Source organism: Sus scrofa, chromosome 14 (assembly GCF_054392235.1).
Source record: "Sus scrofa isolate SSC_HxYL_T2T_F1_AM1 chromosome 14, Sscrofa_HxYL_maternal_Yorkshire_Landrace_v2.0, whole genome shotgun sequence".
Taxonomy (NCBI): Eukaryota; Metazoa; Chordata; class Mammalia; order Artiodactyla; family Suidae; genus Sus; species Sus scrofa.
In genome coordinates this window covers 163062962-163085501 of record NC_139396.1, presented here as the reverse complement: position 1 = coordinate 163085501, position 22540 = coordinate 163062962, and the positions used below count along the sequence as shown (strand labels likewise).

General features: G+C 60.6%; 1 protein-coding gene across 41 annotated transcripts in view; it reads right to left on the bottom strand.

Moving 5' to 3' along the window:
* The window catches only part of JAKMIP3 (Janus kinase and microtubule interacting protein 3), a 103433-nt gene that overhangs the window by 10026 nt on the left and 70867 nt on the right, over nt 1-22540 (bottom strand). For 27 of the 41 annotated variants that reach the window (XM_013981817.3, XM_084995368.1, XM_084995369.1 and 24 more), the window contains 9 exons: nt 21707-21805; nt 20862-20960; nt 20728-20787; nt 18095-18160; nt 17306-17374; nt 17140-17217; nt 13251-13454; nt 11591-11656; nt 8440-9321 (listed from right to left, as the gene is read on the bottom strand). In XM_013981817.3, the coding sequence (XP_013837271.2) occupies nt 9163-9321; nt 11591-11656; nt 13251-13454; nt 17140-17217; nt 17306-17374; nt 18095-18160; nt 20728-20787; nt 20862-20960; nt 21707-21805 (900 nt within the window). In that variant the 3' untranslated portion in view covers nt 8440-9162. Of the gene's footprint in view, nt 1-8439; nt 9322-9920; nt 9994-11590; nt 11657-13250; nt 13455-17139; nt 17218-17305; nt 17375-18094; nt 18161-20727; nt 20788-20861; nt 20961-21706; nt 21806-22540 lie in introns of those variants that run through there. The other 14 variants (XM_084995367.1, XM_084995376.1, XM_084995385.1 and 11 more) reach the window with 3 other exon arrangements.

The window sequence follows — 22540 nt, the reverse complement described above, 5'->3', positions numbered from 1 at the left end:
TGACCACAGACCAGGGACTTGGTCCAGCCAAGCAGGAGGCATTTGAATCAAAACGAGCAAGAGTCCTTGCCCGTGAGGGTGGGGGAGACAGGACCACACAACCACCCAGAAAATGTGCTTCGGAGTTCCCATTTGTGGCTCAGTGGTTAACTAGGAACCATGAGGTTGCGGGTTCCATCCCTGGCCTCGCTCAGAGGGTTAAGGATCTGGCGTTGCTGTGACTGTGGTGTAGGCCGGCGGCTGTAGCTCCAAATAGACCCCTAGCCTGGGAGCCTCCATATGCCGCGGGTGCGGCCCTGAAAAAAGACAAAAACAAACAAAAAAGAAAATGTGCTTGGACAGAAACCCTGCACCAACTGCAAACGTGAACACAAAGCAGACCATGCGTGTACATGTAAGACGCGGAGCCACACGGTTCCAGGAGCACACAAGGGAGAACTTTGAACCAGACAAAGTTTCTTAGGTCCAGCCCCACACAACCCCGTTTTTACAGGTGGATAAATTAGACATTTTCTTTTTTTTTTTTTTTTTTTGTCTTTTTTTGTTGTTGTTGTTGCTATTTCTTTGGGCCGCTCCCGCGGCATATGGAGGTTCCCAGGCTAGGGGTCCAATCAGAGCTGTAGCCACCGGCCTACGCCAGAGCCACAGCAACGCGAGATCCGAGCCGAGTCTGCAACCTACACCACAGCTCACGGCAACGCCGGATCGTTAACCCACTGAGCAAGGGCAGGGACCGAACCCGCAACCTCATGGTTCCTAGTCGGATTCATTAACCACTGCGCCACGACGGGAACTCCAAATTAGACATTTTCAAAAGATACTCTTAAGAGAACAAAAGACAAGATAAAGACCTGGAGAAAATTCTTTTGTGTCACATATCTGACCAAGGCATCTTAAAACTCTATAATAAAAAAAGCAAAAAAAAAAATCTAATTTAAAAAATGGGCAAATGATTTGAACAGGCACTTCACCAAAGAAGATATACGGACGGAGAAGCAGCACGTAAAACGATGCCCAATGTCACGGGTCATTAGAGAAAAGGCACATTGAGACCAAAATAATGCACCGCTGGGTCCTCCTTAGGATGGACCCCCCCCCCAAACACACAACTGACACATCAAGTGTTGGCGAAGACACGGAGCGACAGGCGCGCACACACTTGGCTGGTGGGGACGCCAGACGTAGGGCGGCCACCTTGCCCAGCAGTTCTGCGTAAAATCGAGCCCGCAGCGGTCCCAGGTAATTACCTGGGAACGGACGCCTGCTTCTGTCTATCATCTCTCCATCCACGCCTCTACCGCTATCGTTTATCTACAATCTGTGATCTCTCCATCACATGGCTTTGCATTGTCCATCTAGATGTGTGGTCCACATAGATGCGCATCATCTGTCCGTACACAAACCCTGCGCACGAATGTCCACAGCCCTGTGAGTCCTCGTTGACTCACCTGGGAAGCCAACAGATAAGAGTCAGTGAATGTGGCGCCTCCTCGCAGCAGCAATGACCTGGCGTAAACAGGAAGGACACACTCCAGAAACACACGGGTTAGCCACAGCAATTAGACAAACAAAAGAAATAAAAGGCATCCATATAGGAGGAGAAGAGATCAAACTGTCACTGTATGCAGATGATATGATACTATACCTAGAAAACCCTAAGGACTCAACCCCAAAACTCCTTGAACTGATTAATAAATTCAGCAAAGTGGCAGGATATAAGATTAACATTCAGAAGTCAGTTGCATTTCTGTATACCAGCAATGAAACATTAGAAAAGGAATACAAAAATATGATACCTTTTAAAATTGCACCTCACAAAATCAAATACCTCAGAAGACACCTGACCAAGGAGGTAAAGGACCTATATGCCGAGAACTATAAAACTTTAATCAAAGAAATCAAAGAAGATGTAAAGAAATGGAAAGATATTCCATGTTCCTGGATTGGAAAAATCAATATTGTGAAAATGGCCATCCTACCCAAAGCAATCTACAGATTCAATGCAATCCCTATCAAATTACCCATGACATTTTTCACAGAACTAGAACAAACAATCCAAACATTTATATGGAACCACAAAAGACCCAGAATCGCCAAAGCAATCCTGAGAAACAAAAACCAAGCAGGAGGCATAACTCTCCCAGACTTCAAGAAATACTACAAAGCCACAGTCATCAAAACAGTGTGGTACTGGTATCAAAACAGACAGACAGACCAATGGAACAGAATAGAGAATCCGGAAATAAACCCTGACACCTATGGGTCAATTAATCTTTGACAAGGGAGGCAAGAACATAAAATGGGAAAAGGAAAGTCTATTCAGCAAGCATTGCTGGGAAACCTGGACAGCTGCATGCAAAGCAATGAAACTAGAACACACCCTCACACCATGCACAAAAATAAACTCCAAATGGCTGAAAGACTTAAATATACGACAGGACACCATCAAACTCCTAGAAGAAAACATAGGCAAAACACTCTCGGACATCAACATCATGAATATTTTCTCAGGTCAGTCTCCCAAAGCAATAGAAATTAGAGCAAAAATAAACCCATGGGACCTCATCAAACTGAAAAGCTTTTGCACAGCAAAGGAAACCAAAAAGAAAACAAAAAGACAACTTACAGAATGGGAGAAAATCGTTTCAAATGATGCAACTGACAAGGGCTTAATCTCTAGAATATATAAGCAAGTTATACAACTCAACAGCAAAAAAACCAATCAATCAATGGAAAAATGGGCAAAAGACCTGAATAGACATTTCTCCAAAGAAGATATACAGATGGCCAACAAACACATGAAAAAATGCTCAACATCGCTGATTATAAGAGAAATGCAAATCAAAACTACCATGAGATACCACCTCACACCAGTCAGAATGGCCATCATTAATAAATCCACAAAGAACAAGTGCTGGAGGGGCTGTGGAGAAAAGGGAACCCTCCTGCACTGCTGGTGGGAATGTAAACTAGTACAGCCACTATGGAGAACAGTTTGGAGATACCTTAGAAATCTATACATAGAACTTCCATATGACCCCGCAATCCCACTCTTGGGCATCTATCCGGACAAAGCTCTACTTAAAAGAGACACATGCACCCGCATGTTCATTGCAGCACTATTCACAATAGCCAGGACATGGAAACCACCCAAATGTCCATCGACAGATGATGGGATTCGGGAGATGTGGTATAGATACACAATGGAATACTACTCAACCATAAAAAAGGATGACATAATGCCATTTGCGGCAACATGGATGGAACTAGAGAATCTCATCCTGAGTGAAATGAGCCAGAAAGACAAAGACAAATACCATATGATATCACTTATAACTGGAATCTAATATCCAGCACAAATGAACGTCTCCTCAGAAAAGAAAATCATGGACTTGGAGAAGAGACTTGTGGCTGCCTGATGGGAGGGGGAGGGAGTGGGAGGGATCGGGAGCTTGGGGTTATCAGACACAACCTAGAATAGATTTACAAGGAGATCCTGCTGAATAACATTGAGAACTTTGTCTAGATACTCATGTTGCAACAGAAGAAAGGGTGGGAGAAAAAACTGTAACTGCAATGTATACATCTAAGGATAACCTGACCCCCTTGCTGTACAGTGGGAAAATAAAAAAATTAAAAAAAAAATACAAAAAATATATACAAAAAAAAAAAAATACAGAAACACACAGGGTTCTCCATGCATCTTGCTAAGTGAACAGGCCAGAGCCCAAAGCTACGTACTGAAGGCACACGTCATACCTTTCACCTCGAAGACCTGTAAGTGGCAAAACTGAAAGAAGGCGGCACAGACCAGGGCTGCCCAGGGTGGGGCTGGGGGAGCAGAGGGAGTCTGGAGGCAATGGCACTTCAGTCTTGGGGGCGTAATTTAAAAAAAAATGTGTAATTAAAAAAAAAAAATCACTCTGTGGGGGAAGCCCAAATGGAATCCAACTGTGACAAACCAACCCGAATGACCACAAATGGAGCATGTCCTAGAGGAAAAGAACCAACCAACGTCATTCTGGAAAGCAATACTTTGTCTGGAAAACAGTAAACGCTAAAGATGAAAGGAACCCCACGCGATGCCTCCAGCTGGTACACCTGCTGCTGGCAGGGCGTGGGGGTGAGAGCCCTTCTGGACCTTCCTTCTGTGGAGAGTGGGGCTGAGCAAATCAGTAGTACAGTTTATCCGCTCAGAGCCGAGTCTCCAGAGCACGGAGTTACAGGAAGGGAAACGCGGAGGGTGGGACGGGTCTTGACGGGTTGGCCTGGAGCTCGAGGCATCGCGACGAAGTCATGGCCTTATCAGAGACACCGTTGATGGATGGACAGACAGACGGATGGGTCAACGATAGGTGGCAGACGGCAGAGAAGTGATAGATGATAGATATGCGACGGCTATTGGAGCTCCCGTCGTGGCTCAGGGGTTAACGAATCTGACTAGGAACCATGAGGTGGCAGGTTTGATCCCTGGCCTTGCTCCGTGGGTTAAGGATCCGGCGTTGCCGTGAGCTGTGGTGTAGGCCAGTAGATTAGACCCGTAGCCTGGGAACCTCCATATGCCACGGGAGCGGCCCTAGAAAAGGCAAAAAGACTAAATACATAAATAAATACACACATAAATAAAAGACGTGATGGCTAGATCACAGATGATAGATGAATGACAGAAGGCAGATGATAGCTGCGTGGCTGGAGAGGTGAGAGACAGAAGCATAGATAAACAAAGAGGCGCGGGTAAGTGTGGGTGATTTCGAGACCCAGAAACACGGTCCCCCAGCAGCAGCGAGCGTGGCCCGCGCAGGGGTGTTTGTTCCTCAACCGCATTCTCCGACGGCAGCAACCAGAGCTCCTCGGAGAAGTGGTTGCTTTCAGGAGCGAAGCAGGGTAAATGCAAGATGGGCCTGAGCACCTTCGGCCCCGGAGGAAGACAGGGCTCGGGGGCCGGAAGGGGCTCACAGGACGGGCATCAGCCTGACGGGAAGCTCAGCAGCGCCGGCGGGACAATCTGAGCGAGAAAACGCTTAGAGACGGTATCGGATTATAACCCGCAGAATAAATGAAATTCCCACGAGACCAGACTGATGTAAATAACTGGATAAAGAAACAAATGAGAGAAGGAGACAGGTCTTCTCCAGAGACAAATTGCAATAACACAGAAGGGTCGTGGGGACAGAAAACCAGAAGGCCAGGCGGTGATCACCGAGGCAGGACTGAGTCTGCTCCACGCACCTGCAGACACTGAGGGAGGATCTGGGCTCTCAGTCGCGAAGCGGCACCACAAGATGTCTATACCTACAACGGCACCTTTTCAACGGAGACGCTGGTGGAGCCTCGATCGGGGCTCACGCCCCAGGGACAAGGTGTGCGCACACGGAGCCGCCCTGATCGCACACGGTCGGCGGCATCGCCCGGGGGCAGACGCGCCGCGAATGCGTCGCTCCGTCTAATCACACGCACGCATCAGGTGGATCAAACTGAAGGACAATCCACAAAGCAACGGACCAGCTCCTGTCCAGGCGCACGGTCAAGGGTGAGGAGGAAAAGCTAGGACGGGGGTCACCGACTGAGAGGGACCAGGAGAAGGACTCAACATAGCCTGGGGTCCTGCACGGAAACGCCTGTCTGCACGGAGTGGGTGGACTCGCCGAGCTTTCAAAGCGCGCTGTGATTACACGAGATACGAGAGGCGATCGGACCGTGGGGAAGCTGGGGGAGGGGTGCACACGAACTTTATACCATCGTAGCAACTTTCCTTTAGGTCTGAATCTATTTTAAAACAAAGGGATTTTAGAAAGCTGATGGGAGGGGAGTTCCCGCCGTGGCTCAGTGGTAACGAATCCGACTAGTATCCATGAGGATGTGGGTTCCATCCCTGGCCTCGCTCGCTGGGTTAAGGATCCAGTGTTGCCCTGAGCTGTGGTGTAGGTCGCAGACGTGGCTCGGATCCCACGTTGCTGTGGCTGTGGTGTAGGCCGGCAGTGGTAGCTCCAATTCCACCCCTAGCCTGGGAACCTCCATCTGCCATGGGTGTGGCTCTAAAAAGGAAAAGAAAGAAAGGAAGGGAGAAGAAATAAAGAAAGAAAAGGCTGATGGGAGAGGGAGATGCTTGCTTGGGAGCTGGTAACTTCTCGTGTTGCATGTGGTGCGTGGAACCAGCCGCCCCAAGGACGTCTCAGCGCAGGGAAAGGCCCTCTGCCCCGAGCCTGCTGCCTGGGTGAGGGGCCTTGTTCTCCAAGCTGATGGGGTTGGTGGTCTTGGGCTGGGAGGGGATGATGACACAAAAGACCCTGGATTTAGACAGCAGCTCTTGCCTGACATCCTAAACCCACCCTGAGACCACAGACCAGAACACGGTGGGAGAAGCCTGAAGGGTAACACTGGCCCCTTTCCCAGGAGCTGCCCTCTGTGCCCCGGCCCCCAGCCCCCAGCCCCCAGCGCTGCCGTACGTGTCCCCACAAAGCAGCTGAGGAGGCTCTCGGCTCCCCACCTCCCCAGACCAAGTGGATCCAAAGTACGCCTCGCAACGCAGCCGCCCCCGCCCCGCCCGCCCTGTGCGGGTTAAGCGTGGCTGCGGGGACACCCTCACGGGACGTCTGGGGCCACGGCTCCCCCCCGCCCCCGGTATGAGGACAGCCTGGCGCCAACTGCGTCCGGAGTTCTCCTACTCGGGCTGGCACTGGGGAATTTTCTCCCTGCCCCGGGGGAGGGGAATGTGCTCCGTGGGGCCCCGAGAGCATCTGCCCTGCAGTGTCCAGGTGTGAGCCCCCCACCCCTGTCCCCGCCCGCCACGCGCCCTCGGGAGAGCGCAGTCCTGTCCCTGAAAAGGGACGCCTGCCGCTCAGGGTGAGTTCCTGGGAGCAGGAGCTGATTCAAGTCGCCTCTGGGTCTCCAGACCCACAAAACAGCTCTGTCCAAGGGGCCTCTACCAACGTCCAGGTCCTGCAGGCCACCCGGCTCCCAGGGAGGCCGCGCCTGGCCCGCGCCCCCACCTCCCGCCTGGCTCTCACGCTCCCAGCTGTGCCCTCCACAGGTGTGACCTGCTCATGGCCCAGGCAGGCCAGACAAAACAGACCCCGGAGCCCCGGGGCTGGCTGGTGGGGGAAGGGCTGTGGGGACGAGGCCCTGGGGCAGAGGTCACCCCAACACCCATGGGGCCCTTCCGGGGGCTCCGGGCAACGCATTTCAATAGAGGTATTGACATAGCCAGGCGGTGTTCACTGTCCTTCACCCGCCCTGGCTGAGCTCTGAGGCCAGGCCACGACCGTGGGGCATCCTTGCCAGGCATGTTCAGATACGCGGTGGTGCCGCGCTCGGCATCTTTCTCACAGGACGTGGCACAGCCCGAGGACCTCGGCACAAGCCCAGAGGGCCGCCTGAGCTCCAGGGACTGGCCTGGGGGGAGCATGTTCGGGCTGGGGCACCCCGGGGTGGACCAGGCAGAGACCAGTGGGGCCCGGCTCGCCCCAGAACAGCCCTAAGTGAACTTTCCAGCCCCAGGCTGGGCCTGTGCACCCCCGGGGGTCGCAGGGGGCAGATGCTGCTGCGCCCGGGCCGCACCAGGCTGCCTACAAGCCCTGACTGGACAGGGGCCTCTTCGAGGGACAGGCGCCCAGAGAAGCGTGTGAAGGAGCATACCCCGAGCCTCCGAGGGAGCAGGTGGGACTTCCCCTGGCCGGCTCTGCGGGTGCACCTTCTGGGCCCTCTGCACCACCCCCGATTGAGGCAGTTCCGTGCCCAGGAAGGTGGGGGAGACTCGGCCGAACATCACACCTGCCAGATCCGTTCACGCCCCACTGGCGCCTCGCCACAGCAACGTCCTTTGCCGAGGAAATTCCACTTGGAAAGGACACTCACCAATGGAGCGCCCGGCCCCTTCCAGATCCTCCATCCCTGGGAATGAGGCCCAGGGAGACCTCCAAGCCCAGGGGCCGCGGCACCAGGAGTCAAGATCAAGGGAGCTCTCTTGGAATTTCTGGGGGCAGCGGGGCGGGGGTGGGGCCGAGGCCGGCAGACCCTGGGGTGCGGGGTGGACCGAGGCTGGCAGACGTGGCCGGGCGCCTCTGAGAAGCCCTCCCCATGGGCTGTGCCCTGTGACCCACTCCTGGCACCTGCGCTGGCCTTGGGGGTGTCCTGGGTTGGGGCAGAGACAACCACGATGGGGTCAGCACCGCAGGGACACTGGAAGCCCCCAGGGAGCAGACTGTCCAGGGCAGGCGGGAGGTGAGCCGCCCAGCCCGCCCTGCCCGCCCTGCCCGCCCGTATCGGCGCACACGGGGCTCGGCCACAGGAGCAGCCAGGGTCCCGGCAAAGAGAACCCCCACCACACGGGCCGACCTGGACGGGATCCCGCAGACCAGAAGGGGCTGTGTCAGCACCACGGGGCCCAAACGGCGGGAGGGAGGGCAGACCCGGTGCTGCGGGATGCGGGCGGTGCCTCACCTGCTGGCCACCTGGGCGCCGGGCCCCTTCTCACACCTGCGGAGCCGCGGTGCACTGTCACCCCGGCCGGGCGCTGCCCCTTGAGTGCGGAGGCCAGGGCTCTGGACTGGGCAGCTTCGGCCACGCTGGGCTCACCGGCAGCCCGAGGGCCCCGCGTCTCTGACGAAGTCAGGTCCTTTGCCAGTCTGCTTGTCCCTCTCGTCCCACCTCCATGCTCTGTAGGCCTCCCTTTGGTGGGTCCCACCTGCTCCTCCGGCGGCTCAGGGCGGGAGGCTGGTGGCACCGTGGCAGTTGGGGCTCTGTTCCCAGGAGGGACGCAGCAGCACAAACAAGGAAGGACGGCAGGACGTGGCAGCCAAGCAGGCGCTCGGGACCCGCGAGCGAAGGCCTCCGGGGCTCCCGGGGAATCCGTCCTTGGCCCCGGGAGCCACCCCAGTTTCCCCGTGGTGGCAGCTTCGTTGTCACTTTGCAGGCGCCCAAGGTGTTTCTGAGAAGCTTCCTTTGAGACACGTTTCGGTTGTTAAAGGAACGAAGGAGGCAGGGGTGCGGGGCTCCAGCACAGAAGCGGCTCTCTCGCTGCCTGGCAGGGGTCTGGGGTGGGGGGCTGTGTCCCAGGAGGGTGCCCAGGGCCTGCGGCCAAGTCCAGGCCTCTTCAGGGAGCCCCGGTCAGAGAGCGAGTCCTAACTCCAGCTCATTGAAGTGGACAGCCCCCGTCAGAGGTGCTCAAAGACCCCCTTTCTCCCTGCTCCTGGGTGGGAGGGGGTCCGCAGAGGCCAGGTCCTCTCGGGGCTTCGAGGATGAGATGCAGCATCTCATGCGGCCGCCCGGGCGCCCACTGCTCCCCGGTCCAGCTGGAGGAAAGGGCTCTGGCTCCTCTGGGAGCTGGAAGAGAAGGGACGCAGGAGGCAGGTCAGGGGGCTCCTGGGCTGGAGGGACGAGGCCGAGGGGAAAGCCTGGTCCTGCCTCCAAGGGGAGGGCTCGAGGGCCAGGGGACGTGGACGAGAGGAAGGACGAGGTCACAGCCTGCTCCACTGCCGTCTGGTTGGGAAGGAAGCAGGGGTCAGACTTTCGTGTGCGGCCGCGCTCGGAAAGCCTCGGGGACGAGGCCACTGCCTAGCAGGACGGTGATGACCTTGTGGGGAAAGCGGGCATCTCTGGCCCAGTCTCCTGTGGGACCCACGCTTGTGCTTCACACCACGGGAAGGACAGAAAGACAGGATGCCACCAGCACTGCTTCCTGCCGAGATGCCCAGAGCAGAGGACACAGAGGGGTTTCTGTGCAGGCGCCTCTCCCGCCGGGGGAGTCCCCTGGGGGGGCTTTGCTCTCCCTTGTCCCTCCGACCACGGCAGACCTCCGGGCCCCGACCCCTGGCAGCGCTGCGGGGGGCTTCGTAAGCACCTCCGGGAGCCCTGACTCTCGCCTTCCGGAAGCGCCTCTCGCTTCTGGAACAGCGGGGGACAGACGCAAATGACATACTCACCACGTCGGGGTGCCCAGGCGAGCTAGGACCACAGAATGAAAGCTAAGGAGAAAAATAAGAACAAAAATAGAAACTAAAAAGGGGGGGAGGGTGGAGACACAGAAGGAGAGAAAGAGAAAAAAGAGTTTGTAGAGCTTCTGGCAAGACACAACGTGGGATCGCAGAGCGCCGCGCAGCCGCCCGTCGGGGGTCGGGAGCAGATCCTGGCGCACGGGTGCCCAGCCGTACAGCGGTCCTGCTGGGAGGGGCTGGGAGGGCGCCTGGGTCTGGAGCCACTGGGCTGCCACCCCCCGGGGGACCCGATGCCGCCCGGAGGCCAGGTTGTAGGCGACGGTCCAGAGGGAGGCCCTGCCAGTCACCGCGCCTCTGGGGGGTGGGGGACCTGCCATCTGGACATGTCGCCCAAGCCGGTGGTGAGGGTGCTAATTGGCTTCAGTGATGGCGAGAGTCTTAGGGAGAGTCGTGCCAAGTGCCAGGCGGACACCAGCACCCCGTGACAATGCTCTGGTCTTGGTCCCATCGTAAATGATAAAGCACAACCGCCACGCCGAGGCGTTCACACTGCAGCCTCATCTGGGCTGGGCGAGGGGCCGGGCCAACCGCGACCCGACAGAAGATCTGGCCGCGGCGCAGGTGCCTGCAAGAGCAGCGCTTCCTCAGCGCGACTAAGAGAAGATGCAATTAAAACGCCCCGCTGCTTAACGCAAACAAATGGTCTCACTTTAAGATGCGAAAGGCAAGAGACGTTCATTCTGGGGGAGAGACTGCAAGGCTGGGACCCCGAGAACAGCGTCCCCCGGACCCTCAGTGCCTCGGGTGTGTCTGGTGCAGGCTGCCCCTGTCCAGCCTCCATGGGGCAGGACCGTCCTTGTTTGCAAGGCAACCCTCTGCTTTGCAGATTGTGCCTGGCACAGTTGGTTCTAGGGACCTGCCACGGGCACTGGATTTGCAAGTTACCACCAAGACGGCTCTGCAGATGCCCGGGAGGTGCCAGGGAAAGCCTATTTTGTCCCAAGGTGCAGTGGGTAGGGCAGGGGGAGGCCCGGCCTCCCTGGGGGGGGGGCCTCTGTCCTGCAAGCACAGAGTCTCTGCTGGCTCCCCCCGGGCAGCCCACCCCAGCCTCTCTTCTCTCTGGGCAGGACAGGCCAGCAGGCTCGGGGAGAGTGGCCTCTGGTGAGACCCGCCCCACGGGACCACAGGGCAGACGGATCACAAGCCCTCAACAAGCAGTCTGACAGCGGATGTCGCTGAAACATCCTGATCTGCAGGACAAACTTCCCTGGAGCTAAGCACCCGTGGAGAGGGCAGGCGGCTCTCTGGCCGTGCTCCCTGCCCCTGCACTTGGGAGCCTCCCTGGCCCCCAGCCCCACGGCCCCAAACCAGCCAGACCCCATGACCCGCGGTTCCTAAATCTGCGGCCACACGGCGGCCGCTGGGGAGACTGGGGCCGCGGGAGGCATGGCCTCCGGGTCGCAAGGCCGGTCAAAGACAGGGCGTTCCCAGACCCCAGCCTCCGACTCCCCATCCTGAGCAGACTCGGCCCTGAAACCTCTGCTTATCCAGCAACGCCCCAACCTCAGACCGAGCGCTAATGAGGTCGGGAGTGACCTGCTCGGATTCTGTGCAGACCTGGCTAACAGAGCAAGTCCCCAAAATTGCGTTTATTTTACCTTTTCCTCCAGCTCCTTTATTTGTCTCTTCTGACCTTCTATTCTTTCTTCTAATTCCTTAATTCTCTGCAACGTTGAAAAAAGGAACATCTTCAATAATCAGACATTTGGGAAACCGCGCGGGAAAGACGTTCCCTCGTGTACCTGGAGGACCGCCTGCCCCGGAGCAGCTGCCAGGCTGGGCACCACCGGGGCCGGGTGTCAGGCTGCCCTCTCTGCACACTTCTAGGAGCCTCTGCCGCAGGCCCGGAGCCAACGTGCCTGCCCCAGTTTCCCCGACGGACACAGCCCTCCTCTGTGTGTCCTCTGCTCCAACGAGAGCGCGGACAGCTGTCCCTCGGCCAGGGTCTCCGACACCGTCCTGGTCATAAACCATGATGCCAGAAGCCCACGGGAGGGGTCCGGCCCAAGTCCCACCACCATGGCGGCGGGAGGAGCGGCCGGAAGGGCCGCAGAGCCGCCTCGGGGGGACTTTCCTGACGAGGCGAACGCCACGTGTGGAAGCCCTCGTCCTCACTTTGGCGTCAGATGCCGGTCAGACCTCCTCTGCACGCCCACGCCGGCCCCCGGGAGCGGCTGGGCTCTGAGCCCGTGATGGAGTGAGGGGCCGCAGGAAGGGGGCCTCGCACCGACCACCTGGATCTGGCCACGAGGGTCCCAGTAGCTGACCAGGCCTCTGGTCAGACACGAGCCCACGGACATTCTCATAAACCTGGGTTACTCGTTTACCTCAGCACGGACCACAGCCACGCAGGCGCCTTCCAGGCCGCGTGGGCACAGGCGGGGGTACAGGCCTGCCACACACCAGAGCTGTGTCGTCTGCGAGGGTCCCCACCCCCAGTTAGAAATGGACAGGCCAGACTGGCCTGAGGCCCCCAAGCGCCCGTAGGCCAACAGAAGGTCCCAAGTGCCTGGCGCATGAGCAGCTGCTCCCCTGAGGACACTGTCACTGGGATCTGACCATTGAGGAAGGAGCCGTGGAAAAGACCGGGCAGTCTGGGGTCACAGGGGAAGGGCAGTGCCACCCAGAGGCCTGGGCAGGATGGCCCGGAAGGCTGGTCCAGATGGGCAGGAGGTCTGGCCAGAGGCCCTGCCACAGCCACAGTCACTGGACGCCATTGGCCACGGAAACATGGCCCCTGGAGGTCATGCCATTAGCAAGGCACAGCCAGAGTTCCCGCTGCAGCACAGTGGTTAAGAATCTGACTGCAGTGGCTTGGGTCTCTGCAAAGGCATGGGTTCAATTCCGGGCTGGGTGCAGTGGGTTAAACGATCTGTCATTGCCAAGCTGCAGCATAGGGCACAGCTGTGGCTCGGATTCAGTCCCTGGCCTGGGAACTTCCCTATGCCACAGGTGTGGCCATAAAAATTAGAAAAGAAAGAAAGAAAAGAGAAAGGCCCGGCCAGTGGAAGGCCCTGGACACGAGAGTGTGGCCATTGGTGGGCGTGGGCACGAGGGCGTGGTTGTGGGTGGGTGTGGCCAGGGGTGTGGTTGTTGGTGGGTGTGGCCACAGGGGTGTGGCTGGGAAGAGGCCTGACCATTGGGGGCGTGGCTATGGGAAGGGACGGTCATTGGCGGCGCGGCCATTAGAGGGCCAGGCCCTGGGCAGCCCTGCCCGCAGCTGCAGGCCCTGCTCCCACTGCCCCCCCTTGCCCGTACCTGCTGTGCCAGCTGCAGCAGCTCCATGCGCTCCCGCAGGATCTGGGCGTCCCGCTCACGCAGCTCGCTCATGACCTGGCGCTTCCATTGCTCCACGGCCACCCTGAGCTTCTCCCGCTCCTCCTCCGACAGCATCTCGGCCACCTTGGCCCCGGCCTCCTGCTGCAGGGCGTCGTACAGCATGGCCTCCAGCTCCAGGATGTGCTGGGGGGAGGCGACTCGTTAGTCCTGCCACTCAACCCCGGGGAACCACACCTCCAGGCCAGCCCTCGGGGGGCGCGGCTTCCTCCCGGGCCCCTGAAGGCGGCTCTGCCTGGAAACGCTTCACGAGTCATTCTCTCAAGAGCACCGCCCCCCATACTATGTAAACCCGCCGGGAACCCCGTTAAGGGCAGGACAATGCGGGCGGGCGGCAGCGTCTGAGACCAGAGTCAGAGGGCGGCCCAGGCGGCGGCGGGAGGCTGGGTGTCCCTCGAGGAAAGAACGGCAGGGCCCTTCCTCACAACCCTCAGCAGACCCGGGCGTTTGTGCCACAGAGAAGGAAGGAGGGCAGTGCCCTCGGGCTTTGGGTGCGGCTCCCACGGGGCCAGGCCGTCAGCTCTGCAGCCCTGGTGCCTCCCGCGCAGGGTCACTAGCGTCCGCGAAGAGAGATTCGGGTCCAACCCCTGAAGCCTGTGCACCGGGTCATTGGGAGGCAGGGCCAGTGCAGACCCGGCCAGGCTGGACGAGGGCTGGACCCTCTGCCTGAGACCTTAGGAGAAGAGGGGGATTGGAGACAGTCACGGAAGACAGGGGGCGCCGTGCGATGAGGGAGGCAGAGCCCGGGGTGACGTGGCCACGAGCCCGGGAGCTGGAAGAGGCGGGAGGGCGCTCCCTGGAGTCTAGGGTCCCCCTGAGACTGTGGGGGCACGCCTGCCCTGCCCCCTGCCTCTCCCTTCCATCTGTCTCCCTGCTGCACACAGGCCCCACCTCCACCTGGTGACCCCACATGCCCAGCCTCCACCACCTCCATGCTCCCAGATGGTAACCCTAAGGGCGTCCATGCCCGCTGGTGCCCGGCTCCGCCCACAGGGGCTTAGGCCCTCACCTCCGCGAAGCCCTTAGGTGCCCACCTTCCAAGAGGCAGGAGCTAGGCTGCCTCCCAGGGGAGGGCACAGGGCCCTGTGGGGGCTCCAGCCCACGGCCCTATGCCGCCTCATGGGGACTCCGATGTGGACAGCCTGCCACGCGGGTCCCACACACAGGTGACGCGATCCCTTAGTTGCAACTCAGCCGCCAAAACACATTCCTAAGCACCTAGCAGTTTGAGCTGCAGCACTTTTATTCACTTATTTATTTATTGCTTTTTAGGGCCGCCCCCACGGCACACGGAAGTTCCCAGGCTAGGGGTCAAATCGGAGCTGTAGCCGCTGGCCTACACCACAGCCACAGCAACGTGGGATCCCAGCCGCGTCTGCGACCTACACCGCAGCTCACGGCAACGTTGGCTCCTTAACCCACTGAGCAAGGCCAGGGATCAAACCTTTGTCCTCATGGCTCCTAGTTTGTTACCCCTAAGCCATGACAGGAACTCTGATCTGCAGCACTTTTAAAGCTTGCTCCTCGGGACATGTCATAGACACGGTCTTTGGAAAAAACCCCAATTCTTTCCATCTTCCCGAGAAAAACGGGAAGGAAAAAAAGGAAACATTTCTTTAGAAATGTTTCCTTTTTCTCAGGCAAAGGCCTGCGGGAACGCCTTCTGGCTGAGGAGACATTTTAGGAAATGAGGGAGAAAGCCCTTTGGGCCACGTTTACATTTTATTGTTCTTGGCAGCCACAAAACAAACTGTCCCCAGCTGTCACAGCCAGTTCACACCCCACATCAGCTGCCACTTCTAGAGCGAAACAGCTCAGGGCGCGTGAGCTAAGCGCCAGCTCTGAAATCCAGGCGGCTGAGGGGCACTCAGACAGAACAACACGAGAGCCTCACCCCAAGCCTGTGGCTGGAGGGGGAGCCCTTCTGACCTGCCCTGTGCTGGGAGCAGCCGGCCACCCTGGCCACCACGGCCACCCGAGGGGTCTCCGCGCGCAGGCGGCCCCGGCCCTCGTGCGTCTGTGAACAGCCTGGACGGCCCTCAGCCTGGCAGGGGTCACTTGCCCTCCAGACCCAGCTGTGGCTCCGGTGCTTATTGAGCAGGGGGAGACCCCCGTGGGTTCCCACAGGCCCGCGGCCCCCACCCCAGGGCAGCCCAAGGTGGTAGGCGTCACCCTGTCGGTGTCACCGCTGTGCTCCCGGCTTTTGTGAACAGCAGAGAGCACGGCTGACTGTCCGGCAGGAAGTGCAGGTGTGCGTGTGGAGTTAGGCAGCCAGGGCGGGGCGGCAGAACTGCAGCCCTCCCGTCGGAATTGGAGGAAGGGGACCCCAGAGAACATCACACAAGGGTCATCGCACAAGGAGGGGACCCAGCCTTACCCGGGGCCCTTACAGCATCCACAGCGCTGCCGCAGGGCCCCACCTGCCCCCAGCAGTGTCTCCTGTGGTGTGCAGGTGTCCGAGCATATGTGCGAGTTTGTGTGTTGCGTGTGCGTGCGTCCATGCACATGCGCGTGTGTGTGCACGTGTCCATGCATACGTGTGTGTCGTGGCTGGCTCTCTGGCACCACCTACAGTGACACGTCCCATCTGCGCGGATGTCATTCAATAAGCCCATTCCTGAGGCTGTGACCCGAAAATCTCCCAGGCCCAGGGGTGCACGGGCCCCCTGCTGCCGGCAGGACCAGAGCACAGAGCACGTCGGCGTGGGGCTCAGAGCAGCCCGGCTGCCCCCGCCCCGAGCCACACCCCACCTGGCGCCCGGAGGACGGGACACGAGGATCCCTGCGCGGCTTTCCACGAAGGCCCACCCGTGCGGGCTCAGCTCAGAGGCCGCCTCGTCTGTGGCTGTTTCTGCAGGTGTCAGGCGGCCGTCACCACCGTGACCTGGCAGAGGGAGCACCCCGCCCCCGCCCCCCAGAAGCCCGCTGTAAACTCGGGTAAAGCCCCCCGCCCTGCCTCACGGGTCCCCAGGGGGCATCAAAGGTCAAGCTGCCACCTCTTAGCTGGGCAGCATGGGCTACCAGGGCACAAGCCCCTGTGCACCTGACCCCCCCCACCCTCCCAACACCCCCAGGGGCAGAAATTATGCCTCTGTTCCCTGGGAGGCCGGTCACTGAGCCCAGGCCGCCCAGCAAAGAGGGGGCAAGTTCCAGACCCACGGCCGCTTTCAGCCACTCCTGTGGCGGCCTCCTGTGGGCCACGGATCAGCCCCTTGCGACCCAGCACGGTGACACGCTCCGCCCACACAGCCGGGAAGGACTGTCCTGCTCGTGCCCCCGACTCAGGGGTGTGGCTGCCCCCCCCGGAAAGGAAGTGCGGGCTGAGCTCCTGCAGGAAGCGCCCTGCCCTGCAACCTACAGGAGCTAAAGCAACGCTCGATTTGGTGTCAGCGCCTTGAAACTGAAAGGCTGCTTGGGGCTCCAAGGAGCTGCCTTTCCATTTTCCCCAGCTGGCCTCCGTGAGACTCGCACTCTCGGGGTTAACCCCAAACGGGCAGCCCTTTGGGGACGTGGCAGAAATGGTTTCCCACGGGGCGGACAGACACGCAAGCCACATCCAACTTGCAGGGCTCGCTTGGGTGGAGAGGGCCAGAAGCAGGAGCCTGGCGGCATGACGGATGGCAACTCGCCTGGCCCAGGGTCTCCAGCGGGAGAGAGGCCGAGGGACCCCACGCCAGTCACACTGGGCGCAGGCTCTTCCCAGGCGGGGTCTGGGGCTTGGCCCACGTGGCCCCCGACACCCACCTCGGCATGTGAGCAACTCCCTCCACGCCCCCCACCTCCGGGGGTTCGGCGGCTGTATGTGCCTTACCTTGTGCGCTTGGTCCAAGGACTGCTTCCTGTAGTCCAGCTCCTCGTCCAGGTAGCCCTTCTGTTTACTGAACAGCTCCTGGAACACAGGAGGAACCGCGTCTGGGCCTCGAGCATCCGCCCTGGAGACGCGGGGCTGCGGGCCGCGTGGCTGGACGTGCACCAACCTTCTCGCTCTCCAGGTCTGCCATCTTCCGCTGCAGGGCCAGCTCCGTCTCTTCGATCTGCTGGAGCCACTGGGCACGGACAGAAAGTACAGGGCCCGTGAGCCCCAGAGCCATCCACCTCCGCCGGCCCCGGGTCAGCCTGGGGAGGCTGGCCCGCCCCGACCTCTCCCTCCAGGCAGGGAGGGCTCCGACCTCACGGGCGCCTGGTGTGCAGGCCGGGTCCAGGCCCCACCCCACAGCTCGTGTCCCGGAGAGCTGTCCCCTCCCTTCCCCGGGAGAGGGACGGTAGGTGGGGGCCAGCGGAAGCAGCCGCAGGGAGGGTGGCCTGTTCTCCCCAAGCCCGGGCCCCGAACTCTATTTGCTGGAACACGCTCCGCGTCCTGCTGGAGGCCCAGGTGGCACGGACCGCAGGTCACCAGGCAGGTTCTGGCTACCGGGTGCGACCATGAGCAGGCCAGCTGCCCTGGGAGCAGAGAAGCAGAAGGGTGGGGAGTCCGGGTGGCCTGGTGGCCTCCCAAGGAGGGTCCTGGCGGGTCAAACAGAGGGCTGCCGTCTTACAGCTTTACCCACCCCGTCTCCTGGGCTCTGGGGGCACCGAGGCAGCGCTTGCTCTGGGGAGAGGTCTGGCCAAGACGCACTGGTGCTGATGGACCTGTGCGTGTGTCTGGCCTCGGGAGGCAGCCAGGATTCCCCCTCCCCGGAGAGCGGCCCCTCTGAATGAGCCGGCAAGGGAGCCCCACAGGGAGCCTGGCCCTCTCCCCGCCCCTGAGCGTGTCCAGCCTCACCCACCTTTTCGGCCAAAGTCAGGACCGTCCTGGCTTGTATGACGACCACCTGCTCCTCATTGGTCAGATTCTGCACCCAGAGCAGAACACACGTATAGTCAGCGAGGTGCCTTCTGGGGTGGCTGAGCTGGGTGCCGGGTGCTCCGTGGGGCTGGGTGCTGGGTGCTCAGTGGGGCTGGATGCTGGGTGCTCAGTGGGACTGGGCGACGGGTGCTCAGTGGGGCTGGATGCTGGGTGCTCAGTGGGGCAGGGCGACAGGTGCTCCGTGGGGCTGGGCGACGGGTGCTCAGTGGGGCTGGGCGATGGGTGCTCAGTGGGGCTGGGTGAGGGGTGGGGCCGATGGGACAGGCGTGGGGGTCCTGGGGTGACAGCTAAAGGTCGCTTTCACTAAAAGGCCCCCCTGGGAGCTTCTGATCCTGACTCAAAGGTGCCCCCCCTTTTTGTGCCCTCTCGTCCTCTCTCTGCTGGTGACCCCATCCCCGTCAGCCAGCTGACGTCGGGTGGGCTGGAGGGTGGTGGGACGAGCAGCCTGACTCCCCCACTCTGTCTCTTCCTGGATTTTTATTTAAAGCCAGCTCTCTGCACATGCAGCCTCTGCATTATTAAAACCTCACCTAGGAATGTGGGGCAAAGAGAGAATATTCGCGGCTATGAAATGGTTCACATCCCTGCTGTTTTGCCTTTTTTCTGCATGTTTTATTCATGCCTCGTCCCGCAGGGCCCACCTGGTTGGTCCTTCTGGGCAGGTGACTCTGGCCTTGGGGCCAATAGGCATCTTTAGAGGATGGGCCACCTGCCACAGCACCAGGGTGGGAGCTGCGCTATCTCCACAGCTGGACCCCAACTGTGGGACACCAGAAGAGAGGCTCGGGGCAGGGACGGGCAGGGAGGAGCCCACCTGGACAGAGCTGAGGGCAGCCTGCCCCCAGAACTTTCTGAGGCAGAAAGCCCTGCCTGCCTCTCTCATTAATGCCTGAGTTGCCCGGGGCAGGGGTCTCTTGCCAGCCCCTTGCCTTGGCAGCAGTCAGCATGGGAGGGGCCAGTGGCCAGCTGCTGTGGGCACAGAGGTAGAGCCTCTGGACAGTGTGAAGGCTGGGTCCCCCTCACCCCTTGGTCCCAGGAAACCAGCCAGGCTGTCGGCCCCTCCTCCTGGGTCAGGCGCGTGTCTGCTGTGGGCACGGGGAGTGGGGGAGGCTGAGTCAGGGGCTTCAGGGTGACCGGAGGATCTACGTGGCTGTGGTTAGAGCAGGCTGAAGGGTCTGCAACGTGCCACTTGGTGAGCAGCCTGGCTGGGCTCCCTCCCCCCTCCGGCGGTGACCACGGCCTTGGCAACGTGCATCTGCTCTGTGCCCCTGCACTCCCCTCCCCCCCGGTGACCAGTCCCCTCTGCAGTCCAGGGCAGCAGCAGGGACTGCACTGCCCACAGCACAGGACAGGGGTCCCCCCCGACCCTGACTCCTGAAGAAGCCTAGGTCTGGGGTCACGTGTCCGTGGCCAGCGGGGAGGCAGCAGCCTCTCTGGAGTGGCCTGGAGACAGTGGCTACAGCATCAGTGAGCCCTGGCTGAGAAGGTGATGAGGCCGGGCTGTCCCTGTCACCTGTCTGCAGTGTCCGCCCGCACAGGGTCAGACCTGAAGGGACGCCCCACAGCCCCTTAGGACCTGCCACGGGGTCACCTATGCATAAAGCTGGCAGCGTGTGCTCCAGTCCCCAGCCACCTCTGTCCCTGTGCTCTGAGGCCATGGGAGGGTCCCTGTGCTCTGAGGCCATGGGAGGGTCCCAGGGAAGTCATTCCCACGGGCGCTCTTGACCGGGCAGCTACGGGGCTGGGGAGGAGCCCTGGGTACGATTAGACAGACTTAGGCTGGTCCTAACCTCTCCAGCAGCTCTGTGACCCTGGGTGGGTGCCATCCGGGGCCCCAGTCTCTCCAGCTGTGAACTGAAAGGGCAACCCGTAGGGTGCCCAAGAGCCCATGGTGGGGGCTGATACACAAAGAGAACCCAGAGTGCCCTGTGACGACAGCCATCCCCGCTGTGGGCCGGCACCTCTGCTACGTGCAGTCCCGGTGGGTAGAGAGAGAATGGAGGGCGGAGGGTGGGTGGCGGATGGACGGCTGGAGGGCAGACGGAGGGCGGAGGGCGGAGGGCGGGTGGAGGGCAGATGGATGGGCGGATGGCGCGAAGGGATGGAGTTGCTTTGCGCAGAAACTCAGCAATTCGCAGAAGTTTGCAGTAGACGCTGGAACTCTGCCCTGAGTGAGGTTTGAGGGTGACTTACAGGCTCTGCCCTCCTCTAAAACTAGGTAGGCGGGCGCCCTGAGGTTGGGGTGTCTAAGCCCCACCGAAGACATGGAAGAGCCTCAAGACTGAGAGCGATTCCACACAATGAGAACCCAGGTCTAGAAGCATCTCTGCCGGGAGAAGCAGGTGTGAGAGCACAGGCCCTGCATTTCCCCACTTCCGGATGCTGGGCGCCACCTGGATGGGCACGGGGCAATTCTTTTGGGGGAGGAATGGACTTTCTCCCCAAAGCCAGCTCTGGCATCGGGAGGCGGGGGCAGGGCCGTGGGCCTCGGGGGGCCCGGCCCGCGGCGGGGGGTGGCGGGGGAGGCATGCACAAGTCAGGAGAGCGACCTACACTTACGGCGTTATCGCCCAGGATGTCCAGCTTCTTCATCAGCTCCGTGACCAGGATGTCCTAGAGGCAAGGAGAAGGGCGTGCTGGGGGGCAGCCCGCGGGGGGCGGGGGCGGGGCGGGGGGCAGGCCGTTACCGTCACGCCTTCGGCCTCGCAGTACGCTTGCAGGGGGCTCTTCCCCTCCACGAAGGGGGTGTGGTGGAAGTTGATGGCCGGCGACTTCCTCTCCCTCTCCTGGGACAGAGACCAGACGGCTGGGCACAGGGGCGACCCCTCCCTCTGGGAGGGCTGGGGGGGGGGGCGCCCAGGGACACAGTGAGACACCGAGTCCACCGAACACGGTCCCGTGGTCTTTGTGAACACGAGGCCCCGGCTGCCACCGCAGCAGCCAAAGCTTCCTTGGACCTGCCCGAGGGACCGCCCCGCGCTGACGCCGAGCAGAGCTCCGTGCCCTCCTACCGAGGGGCCACCCCGGTGCGGACGAGCCCCTCCATCAGGACCCCTAGGGGGCTGGGAGGCTCGGGGAGCAGCGTCCTCCACGGGCTTGACCTCAGGGAGCCCCGCGCACAGAGGACAGTGGCTGGCAGTGCTGCCACCATCCTCGTCTGGGCCCACGTGCAGAAGCCCTGGGGCCTAGGGGGGCACACGCAGGGAGGGGACCGGAGGACCCTGAAGGGCAGCTCCGTCTGGACTCGAGGGGCCCCGCTCCCCACATGTCAGGTGTGCGCGGACACCAGGAAGCCAGACGGGTGGGGCGCTGGGGCAGAAACACACCAAGCCATGTCAGTGAGGCGTGACCTGTCACGGCCATGAGCCCTGAGGGGCCAGGACAAAGGGGGCCAGAGCCGAACCCAGACTTGGGTTTTGTTTGTTGTGTTTCGTTTCTGCATTTGTTTTTTTCCAAGTGCCGGGGTGGGACTCAGCCCTGACGGCACCGGCTGGGGTGAGAGCACCTCCCACCATCCACTCCCTGCCAGCACCTCAAGCTCCAGAATCCGGAACTCCAGCAGCTCGTTCTGGTCTTTCGCATCCTGGACCTCGTGTTTTAACCGAGCCTCTTCTGTCTCCATTTGTTTAATCTGTAAAATAAAAGATGAGTGAGACCTTGAAGGTCACCTGAGGTCGAGTCCCCAGCTCCCCTGACAGCTGCTGGCCGCTGAGGGGACAGCTGACAGGCCCAGACCCTCAGCCCAGAGGCCTCACTGCAGCCTGAGTCGGCGAGGGGCTGTCCTAGCGAGACTGGGGCACGTGGGGATGCAGGGCCCAGTGCAGTGGGGCGGGCGGGGAGCTCTGGAGCCAGAAGCAGCCCCAGCCCACCCAGCCGTCTGAGCAGAGGTGGGGGAGGAAGGGGCCCCCCTCGGGCAGAGGAAGTAAGGTGTCACCATGCTGCCCCCACTTCCCCACAGCCAGGACAGGGCCCTTTGGAGCCCAGGCTGGCCCGAGCCTCAGGAACACCGCTGTCCGACGGAGGGGCCGGTGCCACGGCTGTCCAGTGTGGCACAGAACTGACAGGTGTGGGCCCACCATACCCAAGGGGTAAGCACAGTGCAGTCCAGGGCACGTGTCCTCTGTGGACTCGTGCCCACCATGGGCAGGCGGCTCAGTCCATCACCGACTTGAACTCAGGGGCTGAGGGGCCTGCTCGGGGTGGGGGGCCGGGTCCAGACGGATGCGGAGCATCACAGCCTCTGAGCCGGTGCCGTTGGGGGCCACTGGGGCTGCAGGGACGCACCTGCGGGCCAGGGATGTGAGCCGCGGCCATCGTGCCAGAGAAATGCACAGGTTTGAAGTGTGTACGCGAGTGTAAGTGTGCA